We start from the raw sequence: 13,919 nt of genomic DNA, 5'->3' as shown, positions 1-13,919 counted from the left end.
CGCCGCGCGGAAGCATCGCCTCACCACGCGCGCGAAGAGCGGCCAATCACGCGCCGCCTTCGCCAGATCCCTCCGCTCGAGGCCGCGCCGCAGCCGCAGGTGGCCCGGGCGAGCGCGTCCACCGGCGGCCGCCGTCCCGTGATGCCTCGCGGCTGACCTCCGACCTCGCCGGCCCGCCCCGCGCTTCGGCCGCTTCCCTCCCCGCCCCCACGGCGCTGGCTGAGCCCCGGCGGCCGCGGGGCGCGCGCCGGACTCCGGGAAGGGCCGGGCGTGGCGCCGGGGTGCAGCTGCTCCATTACGGCTGGAGGCCCCGCTCGGGCCGGGCGGACGGCCGGCCTCCCCTCGCCTTTCCTGCCCCGGCGGGGCCCCGCCGCGGGCGGGCGGGCGGCTGCGGCCGCGGCCGGGAGGCGACTCCTCGGTGAGCCGGCCGGGCGATGTGGCGGGCGGCGGCGGCGCCGCGTTCGGGCGGCCGCGGGGCGGGGCGGGGCGGAGCGGGGCCGGGCGGCGGGGCGGGGCCGGCGGCGGGGCCGGGTTTCCTCCCTCAGCGCCATTTTGTGGCAGCGAGACCCGCAAATAAAGGGGAGCGCCGGGGCTGCGGCGGGAGGAGCGCGGCGGGGCCGGCGGCGGCGCGGCCTCGGTCCCTTGTGGCTGGCGGCGCCCGCGCGGCCGCGGCCTGGAGAGGTAGGTGCGGGCGGGCGGCGGGCGCGGCGCCCCAGGACCGCGGCGGGCCGCCCCCGGCCGGGCAGGGTGCGCAGGGCCCGAAGGGCGCCTCGGGTAGCGGCCGCCGCGAGGCCGCGGTGCCGGTCCCCGCGCCCGGGAGGCCGCAGGCCGCGCTGTGCTTTCCCCGCCTCCGTCGCCCCCTGCCCTGGTCGCCGGGCTCGCGGGGCCGGGGGGACCTGCGCGGTCTGCAGGGCAGCGCCGGAGCGGCGGCGCGCGGGTCCGCGCGGCGCGGGGCGGTCACGCAGCTGCCTGCCGGACCCGCTCCCGTGGAGCTGCAGGCTTCGTGAGGCCGCCGAGCGCTGACAGCCTGCGGGGTTTCCCGCACTGGGCTCCTCCGGGGGCCCGGCGAGACGCGCCCGGCGGCGTGCAGGCCGATTTCATGTCGGCGCACACGGTGGAAAAGCCCCAGCTCTTGTCTCGATCAAGAAGCAAGTCAGTTCGTTTGACGGTCGAAGGATTATGAAAGTCTTAACTGGTTGTCAAGCGTAAAACGATTCTTTTGCCCGGTAGAAAAATACGTGGACGACCTCCGTAGGGTCCTGAGTTGTATTTGTGCCTGTTCACCTATAGCTTTTCATCTAGTTAATTCTGTTGCCCTGGAAGATAAGTGGAAGTCACAGATCTGTCATCACAGTTTTACCCTTTTTTATTTAACCATTTTGACCGTTAAGTTTTCCACGATAGGTAAGCATGTAGACATTTAAAATCCCACTTAAAAAACTATGTGGGGACATCTTTTCAAGCTTACTAAATTTTATTTACATATTGAACTCATTTAGTGGTATCTGATTATGCAGGTTGGGGAAAGATTGCTGTCCACACTAAGTTTTGAGATGTGGTTGACGTTAACTTTCTTATGGGTTAAGATAGGTGTGTTTTAAGAGTGCTCTTAGATCTTCCCGGGTCTTAAGCAGCAGCTAAGCCTGTAAATATTTTTTATTTCTTGCAATTGCTAAGCATGTAGAAAACTTTTTTCAATATTTCTGTAATAGTATAACCCATTGGATATAATATTAGGGTGTTCCATCAGACTAGAATTTCATATACTATAAAAGTTCTTTGCCTTTTTTTTTTTTTTTTGGCAGTGCTGGGGATTGAACCCAGGGCCTTGTGCTTGAGAGGCAAGCACTCTGCCAACTGAGCTATCTCCCCAGCCCTCTTCCTTGCTTTTTTTTTTTTTTTTTTCCCTTCTTTCTTTTTTTTATTAAAGTTGCAGTTGGACACAATACCTTTATTTTACTTATTTTTATGTGGTCCTGACCCAGTGCCTCGGGCATGCTAGGCAAGCATTCTACCACTGAGCTACCACCACAGCCCTGTTCTTCACTTTTGAGGATGTATTTTGTGGGATTTAGTTTAGCTTCCTAAATGCTTGAAGTTTTCTTTTATGTTTGTGTTATGTTCAAGTTTTATTTGAAAAATTCTTGTATATTTATCATTTTTATGGTACTGAAAGCATTGAGATATGTAGCATTTGTGAGACAGAAAAAATTAGTATCCTCTTTTTTGCTGATTTGAAAACTGCATCCCATAGAGCTAAGTGACTTAAGAGCACACACATGACTGATTGACAGAAGAATAAGGAAGTTGGAATTACTGACTTTCTGCTACAGTGCTAAGGCTACTACAGTATCAGATGGTTGACTGCTTGCATCCAATTATGACTTGTTTCAGTAACATGCTTTCTCTAACCAAAGCTACCTTGACCAGTGTTTGCCTCTACAGAGAGAACTGAGTTGCCTGCCTTAGGATCATAATGCTAAGAGCCAGGAAACTATTGGGATTTGGCATGCTAGGCACCTAGCCAACCAAAACTGAGCTCCTGTCCTATGCTGTTTCTCTGTGTGAAGGCATCAAGAATAAATGTTGATTCTTACATTGTAAATTTGAGATATTATCTCCAAATTATCTGCATAAATAACTGAAACCTTTATATAGTTTCAAAATCGATCATCTTAGATCTTCTAAAAGGTAACCAGATTGGTTATTTTGTTTTTCATTCTCTACCCCAGCTAAACTTAATCGTTACTGAGGATGGGGGAGTGGGCCAGTTATCTATCTTCACTAGTTACCAACATTTGAGAGGCACTGAATTTAGGGCCCACATCCCCAATTTAATAGATGATTTAATCGAGGAAATTACCTAAGGACTCAGTCATTTCCATTCTGGAAAATGGGAACTAACTTTGACTCTGAAGAGTTGTGATTATTAAATAAGTCTAACTCATAAGCACTAAGTATATATTCTTCAAGATTTTTTTCTCCTCAATATTCAACTTTGACTCCAGTTGGTGTTTTAGTCATTCTATTTTTCTGAAAAGAGAATAGTTTGTTCTTAGAACCTTGGCATGTCTTTTGTCTTTATGTATCTGGAATTGACTTTAGATGGTTATTGGGCTTGTTAGGCTAAAAAAAAAAATGAATAATAAATACGTTGCATAGTCATACAATGTGAATGTTAAAATTTAAGAATTATATTCCATTTTGACTGACTAGTTGAACATTATAGATGCTTTAAAATTTTAAACCTATAAATTTACCTTTTGTTAGACTGTAAATTTAAATCTATGTGGTATATCATGAACTCTTTAGGAAAGATTGACTTTTCATCAACTAAAGTTAAGGGAATATTATAAATGCTGAGGCTCTATATTTCCCAAGTCAGATTACCTTATATACAGGGAGTAACCTGTGATTCTGAGAGTTGATTTATGAAGCATGTTTATGTGAAACATGTATTTATCCCTGACTTATATTGCAAATTTAAGATTTTTTTTATAAAGAAAGTTTTGGATGGGATTCATTTAAAATCTGCCCACATCAAATTTTTTATGTTTTTTTTTTTTTTTTTTTTTGTCCTGGGAATTGAACCCAGGAACACTCTTACCACTGAAGTACATCCCCAGCCCATTCTATTTTTTATTTTGAGACAGGGTTTCACCAAGTTGTCCAGGTAGACCTTGAATTTGAGATTCTCCTGCTTCAGCCTCCTGAATTGCTGGGATTATAAACTGGTGCCTCTGTGCCTGGCCCAACATCAGACTTTTTAAAGGAAATGAACATAAATAATTGGATTTTTAAGAATTCTGAAAATTGGAACTCACCAAGAATGATTCCATGAAAGAAACAGGAAGACCATTTTGCCCAGGGCGGAGTTGGGGGGGCTCAATAAGGATTTAACCCAGGAGCACTTTACCACTGAGCTACATTCCCCAGCCCTTTGTGTTTTTATCTTGAGACAGGCCTTGAATTGGCAGTCCTCCTGCAGCCTCCAGAGTTGCTGGGATTACAGGTGTGCACCACCACTCCCCACCCAGGAGGACTTTTTGATTGTTCTCTTCCACTTATGAATTATCCCTTCTGGTTTTTCAACCAACACTTGAGTCTCCTGGAGTTTTTTGGACCATGCAGGTAATCTTTTTTGAGATAAGGAAACTGAGGCTTAGAGGTTCTGCCTTTTTTTGTTTTCAAGGTTTAGCATCCTTTCCTAGAAAACCAGGATTATCAGGATTTCCTTCCTGTGTTTCCCAGTCATTTATTTATTTGTTTATTTTTTTGCAGTACCAGGTTTTGAACCCAGGACTCTTTACCACTGAGCCACTTCCCAGCCACCTTTTCATGTTTTATTTAGAGAAAGGGCCTCACAGAATTGCTTAGGGCCTTGCTAAATTGGTGAGGCTGGCTTTGAACTTGAAATCCTGCTGCCTCAGCCTCCCCAACTGCTGGGATTATAGGTGTACACAACCGCTCCCGGTTATACTTAAGTTTTGTAACTCAGATCCTACACACCAAGTTGGTAAGGTGCCTGGTAACTAGATAACAGGTAGACTACCTAGTCTTAGTAATAAATTTAGCTGTTTTTAAACTGCAACTCATAGAATTCTACCAGAGTACCTTGTTTTTAGTTGCAAAATTTTACGATTGTCCCCAGCACCACTTTAAAAAAAAAAGTGTGTAATGGTATGGTCATATTGGTTAGTTCTGGAAAAAAATTAGTTTGGCTTATTTAAATAAGTTCATCTTTATGATTTTACTACTAACAAAACCAAATTCATTTGTTCATACTTTCATGTGACATGTTTTAGTGCCTAGTAGGCAGTGGGACATCAGTGAATAAAACAATTCTGCCATTATGGAGCATATTATAATTCCAGGAAATAGGTAAGCATCTAAAATGTCAGGTTGCAATAAAAATTACGAAGAAATATGAAGGTTGATAGAAAGGGAATAGCAAAAACTGAATATGTAGTATTTTGAGTGAGATGGGAAGCCTTTAGACACCCCCCCACCACCACCACCAGAATGGGAATTGTTCCAAAGGCTTTGTGAATGCTAAGCTCTTAGTAACTCTCCACGGAGCCACCCCCTGTCCCTCTATTCTCCCCACTTTTTTTCTATTATAAAGTACTGGGGATCCAACCCAGGGTTTGTGCATGGTAGGCAGGCACTCAAACACTAACCTATATCCTCAGCCCTTTTTAAATTTTGAGACAGAAGTCTTACTAAATTGCCCAGGATGGCCTCAAACTTGTGATTCTCTTGCCTCAGGCTCCTGGGTTGCTGGGATTACAGGTGTGTACTACCTCACCCAACCTGAATTACACATGCTTAGTATTTGTGTATGTGTCTACATGTCACTATTCTGGTTAAATCCTAAAGGCTTCCCATCAGCCTCAGCAACTTAGGGAGACCCTGAAAGACTGAATGCAGTGGGGCATGCCTGTAATCATAGCTGCTTAGGAGACTGAGGCAGGAGGATGAAAGTTCAAGGCTAGCCAAATAAGTAGATAGATAAATAATATATATAGTTCAAATCATTAAAATTGTAGGTGATTTTTTTTAATTAAAGAGATTATTTATGTTTACTTACTATATTTTTCTCTGAACAAATGTGAAATTGCAAGGAAATGCCAGCTTGATTTCTGTTACAAGATTTTGTAGACTAGTGAACACATTATAATCATACAAAAATAGAAGCACTTAGACCTTTGTGCAGATAAACATGGTGAGGGTTTCCTCAGTGATTGGAATGACTGCTCTCAGATTAGGATAGTCACTACACAACTTTCTGTAACTACAGCATAGTTTATGAACTGGGCAACAAGGGCTATAAAGTACGTAGTTACCATTTAAAGAAAAAAATAGAAAAATATATACTTTATATTATAGAAATAGTCATGATTTCATAGGACAGAAAAACTTGATTTCAAAGAACCAAAGTGTAGAACCAGGCAAGGGGCTATGTACCTGTAGTCTCTGGAAAGTCTGTGCCCCCATTCCCCTCTGGTGCTGGGGATCCAACCCAGTGCTTTGCTCATACTAGATGAGCACTCTACCACTGAGTTACACCCCAAACCACAAGTGAAGATTTTTCTAAAGAGGGAAGAATGAAGTCAGTAATTTATGATATGGTCAGTGTATGATTTTCTTCCCCTATAAGGTTGATTTCTGAAAAACAGGGTTTAATGATGGTCTGATTAGAATATCTTGATGTAGAGAGTTGGGTTTTTATGTATAAATGGTACTGAAAGATCATCTTTTGAGGAATTCCAAGTATTCACTAAGAAATGAAGTACCTTTTAAAAAATTCAGCCGAACATATAAATTCTTTGGTTACATTTCTAGTATTTTAGAATTGTAGTAAGTATGAGTAAGTAAAATAAATTGGAGAAAAATACTTTAAAATTTAAGGGAATAGTCATGAACATGCTGTTATAAATAATGCCTAGGAATAACAAAGTTAACTTGTCTCCTGGTTAAATTTGAATGTTAGGAAGTAGCAGAAGTGTTTGTAATGTGAGCTAATTTCTTAATTTGTATAAATTGTATTTCAAACACAATTAAGATGTTTGTTAAAAAATGGTACTGGAAGCCAGGCTCGGTGGCACACCCCTGTAATCCCAGTGGTTTGGGAGGCTGAGGCAGGAGGATCACAAATTCAAATCCAGTCTCAGCAAAAGTGAGGCGCTAAGTAACTCAGACCTTGTCTCTATATAGAATATTTAAAAAGGCTAGGAATGTGACTCAGTGGTTGAGTACCCCTGAGTTCATTCCCTGGTACCACCCGGGGGGAAAAAATGTACTGGAACCCCAAACAGATTCAAATATTTTAATGTTTATAGAATGTTCATATGAACATTTTGTCAGGTTATGCTATTCTATCCATACACTTTTTTTCCAGCCTTGTATTTTAAGACATTATTTAAAGTATGTTTGTTATACATTTCTTTCCTCCCCACTTCAGTTTCTTTTTTTATTATGTGAATTACCTAATAAGTAATAACTACTATTGGCATCATTTTAAAAGACAGCACTTTATCCAGTGGTTCTCCACATGAATTCTTTATTTAAGGCAATGTGGTTAAGTGAATTTTGTATAAATATATGTGAAGAAGCTATTTTTGAAATGCAGATTATTCTGTGGCATATAATTAGTATAGAAATACTTTCATTGAGTAAGAACATGTATTTGAAAATTCATATATGGAGAGAGAGCAGGTGCATGTAGCATTGGAAAGTAGTGAATTATAGATTTTACCTTGCTATATAACATAATTCGGCAAAAGAAAAGGCTTAGAAACTGGTACTACCTGTCCTCCTCTATTCTTTCAGCAACATGTGTAGGTAACTGCCAGAGATCAGTGTCTGATTTGTGCAGTTACCACTTCTGCTTTCATAGGGGGTTGTAAGATAGAAATTCAAAGTTGTATTTCTCTTGATCCTTTTTCTCAACATCAAAAGGATTCCTTTGTGATAGGAAATTTTTAAAAATTGCTTAATAACCATGATAATGGAGATAATAATGGAGTACATTAACAGAGAGCAAACTGGGTCTAGGGTATACAGGAATTTTAATATATTTGCACCTTTTTTGTAAATTAAAACTATTCTAAAATAAAAGATTTATTTAAATTCAAAAATGCTGATGATTTAACCATGACTTAGTTTACTAATAAATTGCTTGGAAAGAGTATTTTTATTCTGCTTTAATTGGAAGATCATCAGTTGAACCTCTTTTCCCCCTTTTTTTTTTTAAAGGATTCAAGATGACCAACGAAGAACCTCTTCCAAAAAAGGTATGTTGTCTCAGCAGTTTATAAGCACTTTTTTTTTTTTTTTTAACAGAGTTTAAAGGACTATTCTGTATTATTTGCTTAATTTTTACTCCCTTGCCTTTATAAAAGTAATAGCATCTGGGGGTGGGGGAATGCAGTGTGTTAGCTATTGTATCTTACACATACTCTATATTTAGAATATTTGTAGATTTGTATCTTTTGGAAAACATTTGTGATGAATATTTCCATCTTTTTCTGTGTCTTACTATGTATGTGTATGTTTATTTACTTAATAAGTAGTAACTTCTATTGGCCTTCATTCTAAAAGACAGCATTATATAGTGGTTCTCCACTTGAATTCATTATTTATCTTTAATGCAACATGGTTAAGTTACATACATACACAATGTCAGAGAAAGAGATTACTTCACAAGTTCCTATATTATTCCTTTTTCCTAATTCAAATTCCCATTATCATATTTAAAAATTACTTCTATATTTTTTACGATTATACCTAGCTAGTTCTTAGAATCTGCCATTCCCTCCGAAGTTGTTTTCTAACTTCATTTTTTTCCCGTTCTAGATCCCTACCTTAATTGAGTTTAGTCACTATTACTTATATTCTATAAACATACACACACAATGAGTGTTACAAAAGGGTAACATAGTTTCTAGAAGGAACTTATGATTCGGTTGAGAAAGTAGGGTGCTTGCATATTAAACAGTTAATACTTTAAGTGTGCTATTTAAATAATGTCATAGAAATTTCTATCCTATTTTAGAATCATATTATTCCACAAAATGAATAAAGAATTATACTGTCTTACTTGGGGATTTTTTTTTTCTTTGGAGGATGGAGGGGGACGGGTACCAGGCATTGAACTCAGGGGCTTTTAACCACTGAGCCACATCCCCAGCCCTTTTTTGTATTTTATTTAGAGACAGGGTTTCACTGAGTTACTTAGGGCCTTGGTAAGTTGCTTACGCTGGCTTTGAACTTGTGATCCTCCTCAGCCTCCCAGGCTGCTGGGATTACAGGGGTGTACCACCGTACTGGGCAAGAATTAATTATTTTAAAAACATGAGAATTACTATGTGTTTCCTCAAGTAGTCTTTTCATATTCTGGTCTAATGTTTCCCCCTTCCATTTGATAATACTATGATGTTACTAATTAATATTACAAGTTGAAGGTTTTTTTTGCCCACTTTTTTTTTTTTTTGCAGTGTTGGGGGATTTAGCCTAGGTCCTTCTGCATGTTAGGCAGGCATTCTACCACTGAACTATATCCCCAGACTTTTGTTTTGAAGAAAGGCTCTAAGTTGCCCAGGCTGGCCTCAAACTCTTGATCTTCCTGCCTCAGCCCTCTAAATAGCTGGGAGTACAGGCATGTGCTACCATGACTGACTGGAAACTTTTTTTTTTTTTTTTTTTAATAAGGGAAGCTGGGTGTGGTGGCACATGCCTATAACCCCAGACACTCAGAAGGCTGAGGCAGGAGAATTGCAAGTTCAACGCCAGCCTGGGCAATTTTGTGACACCCTGTCTCAAAACAACAAATAAAAAGGGCTGAGAATGTAGCTCAGTGGTAGATTACCCCTGGGTTCAATCCCTAGTAGCACTGGGGTAGGGGGAATGCATAAGGGAAACTAATAGAACCTGAAGTTTATACTAAACATGAATAATACCTTACTTTGCAGTCTTCCTTTGGTATAGGGAAAACAATATTTCTAATTTATGAAGAAGTTTCTTATTTCATAGAGTTTGTTCAAATTTCACCAGTTATACATGTACTGTGTATGTGCATGTGTGTAACTATGCAGTTTTATCATGTAACTACCTATCTAGATAGGTATCTGTACCATCATCCTTGAAACTATGTTAATGTTACTCCTTTGTAGTCACATGCACCCCTTCCCTCTAGCCTTAACACCCCCCCACCCCAACAACTCTTAGTCTGCTTTCTGTTTCTATAACCTATTTCACAGTGTTATGTAAAGGAAATCATGCAGTTGTTTCTTATATCTTGTTTTTTCTTTTTTTCTTTTTCTCCCAGTGCTGGGGATTGAACTCAGGCCCTTGTGCTTGCAATACAAGCACTCTACCAACTGAGCTATCTCCCCAGCCCTTGTATCTGTTTTTTTGTTGTAGTTGTTGTTGTTTGCTTTTTTTATTCCTGAACTATATTCCATAGTGTGGAATATCATATTTTTTTATAAACATTTACCTGTTGAAAAACATTTGAGTCGTTTCCAGTTTGGGTTTATTATAAAGCTGCTGTGAACATAGTTTTAATTTCTTTAAGATACATGCTTAAGAGTGCAACTGCAGGGTCATGGGGCACATCTGTGTTTAGTTTTTGTTGTTTTTGTTAGTTTTTTTCACTTTTAGTTTTGAAAGGAACTGCGTGGTTGTGCATGCCTGTAATCTCAGCTACTCAGGAGGCTAATATAGGAGGATTGTAATTAGTTCATGGCCATCCTGAGCAGTTTAGCAGGACCATGTCTCAAAATGAAAATGAAAAAAAAAAGAGTACTTGTCTATGGTGTGTGAGGCCCTAGGTTTGATCCTAGTACCACACAGAAAAAGAAAAAACAGAACCAGCTATTTTTCAGAGTGGGCAATACCATTTTGCTTGTTTTTTTTTTTTTTTTTTTTTTTTGTACCAGGGATTGAATTCACTGGTGTTTTAACCACTGAGCCACATCCCCAGCCCTTTTTTTATTTTTTATTTTGAGACAGGGCCTTGCTAAGTTGCTGAGGCTGTCTTTGAACCTGCTGTCCTCTTGCTTCAGCCTCCCCAGCCGCTGTGATTACAGGCATGCTGCACTATACCTGACCCATTTTTTCTTCTCTCCATCAATGTATGAAAGTTCAGTTTCTCCAAATCTTCACCAGCAATTGTTACTACTTGTTTTTTTAAAGCCATTTTAATCTGTGTAGTGATACCTCATTGGAATTTTGATTTGCGTTTCCATAATGATAATGCACATTAAGGTATGAAATAGTGCTGGGCACAGTGGCCCACACCTTTAATCTGGTGACTTGCGTTTTTAAGACAGGAAGATTGCACGTTTAAGGCCATCCTTAGTAACTTAGCAAGTCCCTAAGCAATTTAGCAAGACCCTGTCTCAAATATAAAGGGTTGGGAATGAAGCTCAGTGGTAAAGGACTTTTGGGTTCAATCACCAGTACTTCCACCCCCAAAAAAGATACCAGATAGTTTGCCTTTTTAAGACTACTGTACTTTAAAACTACAATAATAACTACTGAGCCTATAAGTCTTACTTGAGAGATGTTTCATAGGTCTCAATATAGAGCTCCTTCTGGGAATAGCTTTGTGTATCTTTAGGAAGAGCGGCACTCAGTTCGTTTTTTTAATTCTCTTTATAGGTTCGACTCAGTGAAACAGACTTTAAAGTTATGGCACGAGATGAGTTAATTCTAAGGTAAAGTGTTCTTAAAGCCTTTCTGTAAAATATTGGATGTTCACTCTATATTATAATGTTTATCCTTAGGGCAAATATTATTTTGTTTTTAAAGTTAACACATCTTTAAGTCATTTGATGTCTTTTTGAACCTATTTACTGTGACCCATTTCTTCATTATATGAACACTGAGGAACATACAACACTTTACAGCATTAGCTTGGGTAACTTATAGACAAACAGAATTTGAATTTTTTTTTCTTGTAGAGGTAAAATGTTCAGAGTTGTTACTTAAGAGGCATTTGTTTGTGTGTGTGTGTGTGTTCATATATATATATATATATATATATGAAAACTTGGTGTAAGGAAAGACCCTGTTCTAATTTTCAGTTTAACAAATCAATAGGCTTGTTTTGATATAGTTTTTCTTGTTGTATATATAATTGAAAAAGTTGTCCTAAAAAATGACTTTCAGTTGTGGAAGGAATGCGTTTTTTACTAATCATGGGAAATTACTCTTCCTTCTAGGGTTGACCTTGGCCAGTTCATTTAACTTAATGTCCAAAGGGTTGGATTAACTTGTTTTTGAAGCTCATTTCCAGTTTTGGTAAAATATAAATATTTTACCAAAGGAGATTATCAAGTTCAATATTATAGTATTTAAATGTAAGGAATCAGAAAATGGGGTATTTTCTGTTTTATAACTTAAGTATATTCTTTTTGTAAATTATTACTGTGGTTAATAAGTTTTTGACTTAGTAACCTTTTAAAAAGTGAGTGTTTTTCAGGGCAGCCACTGGAAAGTCATTGAACTCTGCTTTCCCTAGAAATTTCAAGGAATTTTTATTTAAAGAAGTAAGCAAGTTTAACAGTATGAAAGTAGGGAAGAGAAAAGATGTTTTGTGTGTTAAGGAGAAGGACAGTGAGCTTAATTTCCAAGAGTCTGATAATTTCCTCTTTCATTTGTACTAAACTCTGTAGTGAATTTTAAGATTCATCTTCCTTGGTTGTGATTCCATGTGTAAGACAGTTTCCACTAAACACCTTTATCACCCTTGTTCTCTTCTGCTGAGAAAGACACCTGCTTGGGATGTGATGTAACATGTTGTTTTGTATTCTGCCATTATACCCTCCTTGCTGATTATCCCTTCTTAGGTAATTCCTCTAGTCAGCAATCCAGTTTTTTTTTTTTTTTTTGGTGCTGGAGATGAAGCCCAGGGCCTTGCACATATAGTAGGCAAGTGCTCTATCTCTGAGCTCCATCCCCAATCCCTTTTTTTTTTGGAGATAGGTTTTCTAGGCTGGCCTTGAACTTGCAGTCCTCCTGCTCTGGTCTCCTGAGTAGCTGGGATGACAGGACTGTACCATGACCTGGAGTACCCTATAATAAAATTGGCTCTCACTCTTGTCCAGACTGGCTTTGAACTTTTAGGCTCAAGTGATCCTCCTGCCTCAGCCTTCTGAGAAGCTAGGATTGTAAGTGCATACTACTATACCTGGTATGTGGTCTTTTTCTTGATTTACCTATCAGAGGAAAAAAAAATCAATAATCTTGCTGGGTGTGGAGGTATACACTTATAATGGGAGGCTGAGGTGAGAGGTTCTCAAGTTAAAATGAAGGTTTAGCCTGGTATGGTAGTGCATGCCTGTAATCCCAGCAATTATTAACTAAACTGTCTTCGGTGCAAGATTAGGATGAATGGAAAATACACAAATATATATTAATGAGGTAGCAATATGTGGTGACATACAGTAGTCTGTGATTTCTATCTTGCTATGGATGGTTTTGCTTGAACATTTTATATTTTTTAGTTCCTCTGAAATAGTCCCATGTTCCATCCCTGCCTTTGAAACTGGGGATCAATCCCAGGGCCTAACACATAATAGGCAAGTATTCCTACCACTCAGCTGCATCCCCAACCCTTTTAAAATTTTTATTCTAAGGCAGGGTCTTGCTGGTTGCCTGGGCTGGTCTTGAACTTGTGATCCTCCTGCCTCAGTCTTCCAAGTAACCCTGCAAAAAGAAAGAAAAAGTTAGAGAAAGGTCTTTATTGTTTTTCTCCAGTAATGGCCAAGAGCGGCTAATCTGTATATTGAGGGCAGAAGAGTTAACAACTAGGAAGAAAGGCTGCCTCACCCTGGTAGCACATGGTATTTGTATTACTTGATGAAGAACCAGAAGGTAGACATTTGAAGGTTCTCAGCACAAAGAAGTAACAAATGTTTAAAGAGATGGAAATTCCAATTGCCCTGATTTAATCATCATATGTTGTATGCATGTATAAAATTATTGCTGTAAATATGTCTAATTATTATATCAATTTTAAAAGTAGGAAAAAATTAATACTTTGAGACAGTCACATGGTATTTTCACAAAAGAACATATCTCATATGCCTTTTGTATTAAATGGAAAGCAGTATGGAGTTTTTCATTCACCTTTTGTGATCCCAATGATACCAAAATGAATTTGGGATGTCATCTCTCCCAGAAGAGCATATTTAGAGTGTTTCAGCAGAGAACACTTTTCATTGGTTCCTTTGACCTGCCTTCTATAAATTGCAAAGGAATATGAGGTGATTAATTTATTTTTGGTTTAAATTAGAATTGTAATTATCTCACAATTAAAAATCAGCAGAATTTTCAGTATTAAGTTTATGGATATGATTTTCTAGATTATTTAATAAAACCAATTTCAATAAAACAACTAATATGTGGAT

At 39.7% G+C, this 13,919-nt stretch overlaps 1 protein-coding gene across 3 annotated transcripts in view; it reads left to right on the top strand.

Annotated features, from left to right (window-relative positions):
- The first annotated feature begins 287 nt into the window (after nucleotides 1–287).
- Nucleotides 288–13,919, top strand: part of WTAP (WT1 associated protein) — a 29,625-nt gene continuing 15,993 nt past the window's right edge. Inside the window, exons 1-4 of one of the 3 annotated variants that reach the window (XM_079148986.1) lie at nucleotides 667–681; nucleotides 1,231–1,404; nucleotides 7,759–7,796; nucleotides 11,167–11,222. In XM_079148986.1, the coding sequence (XP_079005112.1) occupies nucleotides 7,767–7,796; nucleotides 11,167–11,222 (86 nt within the window). In that variant the 5' untranslated portion in view covers nucleotides 667–681; nucleotides 1,231–1,404; nucleotides 7,759–7,766. Of the gene's footprint in view, nucleotides 419–554; nucleotides 682–1,230; nucleotides 1,405–7,758; nucleotides 7,797–11,166; nucleotides 11,223–13,919 lie in introns of those variants that run through there. The other 2 variants (XM_079148985.1, XM_079148984.1) reach the window with 2 other exon arrangements.

This window comes from Sciurus vulgaris, assembly GCF_902686455.1.
Source record: "Sciurus vulgaris genome assembly, chromosome: 7".
NCBI classification, from domain to species: Eukaryota; Metazoa; Chordata; class Mammalia; order Rodentia; family Sciuridae; genus Sciurus; species Sciurus vulgaris.
This window is presented reverse-complemented; position numbering and strand designations above follow the sequence as displayed.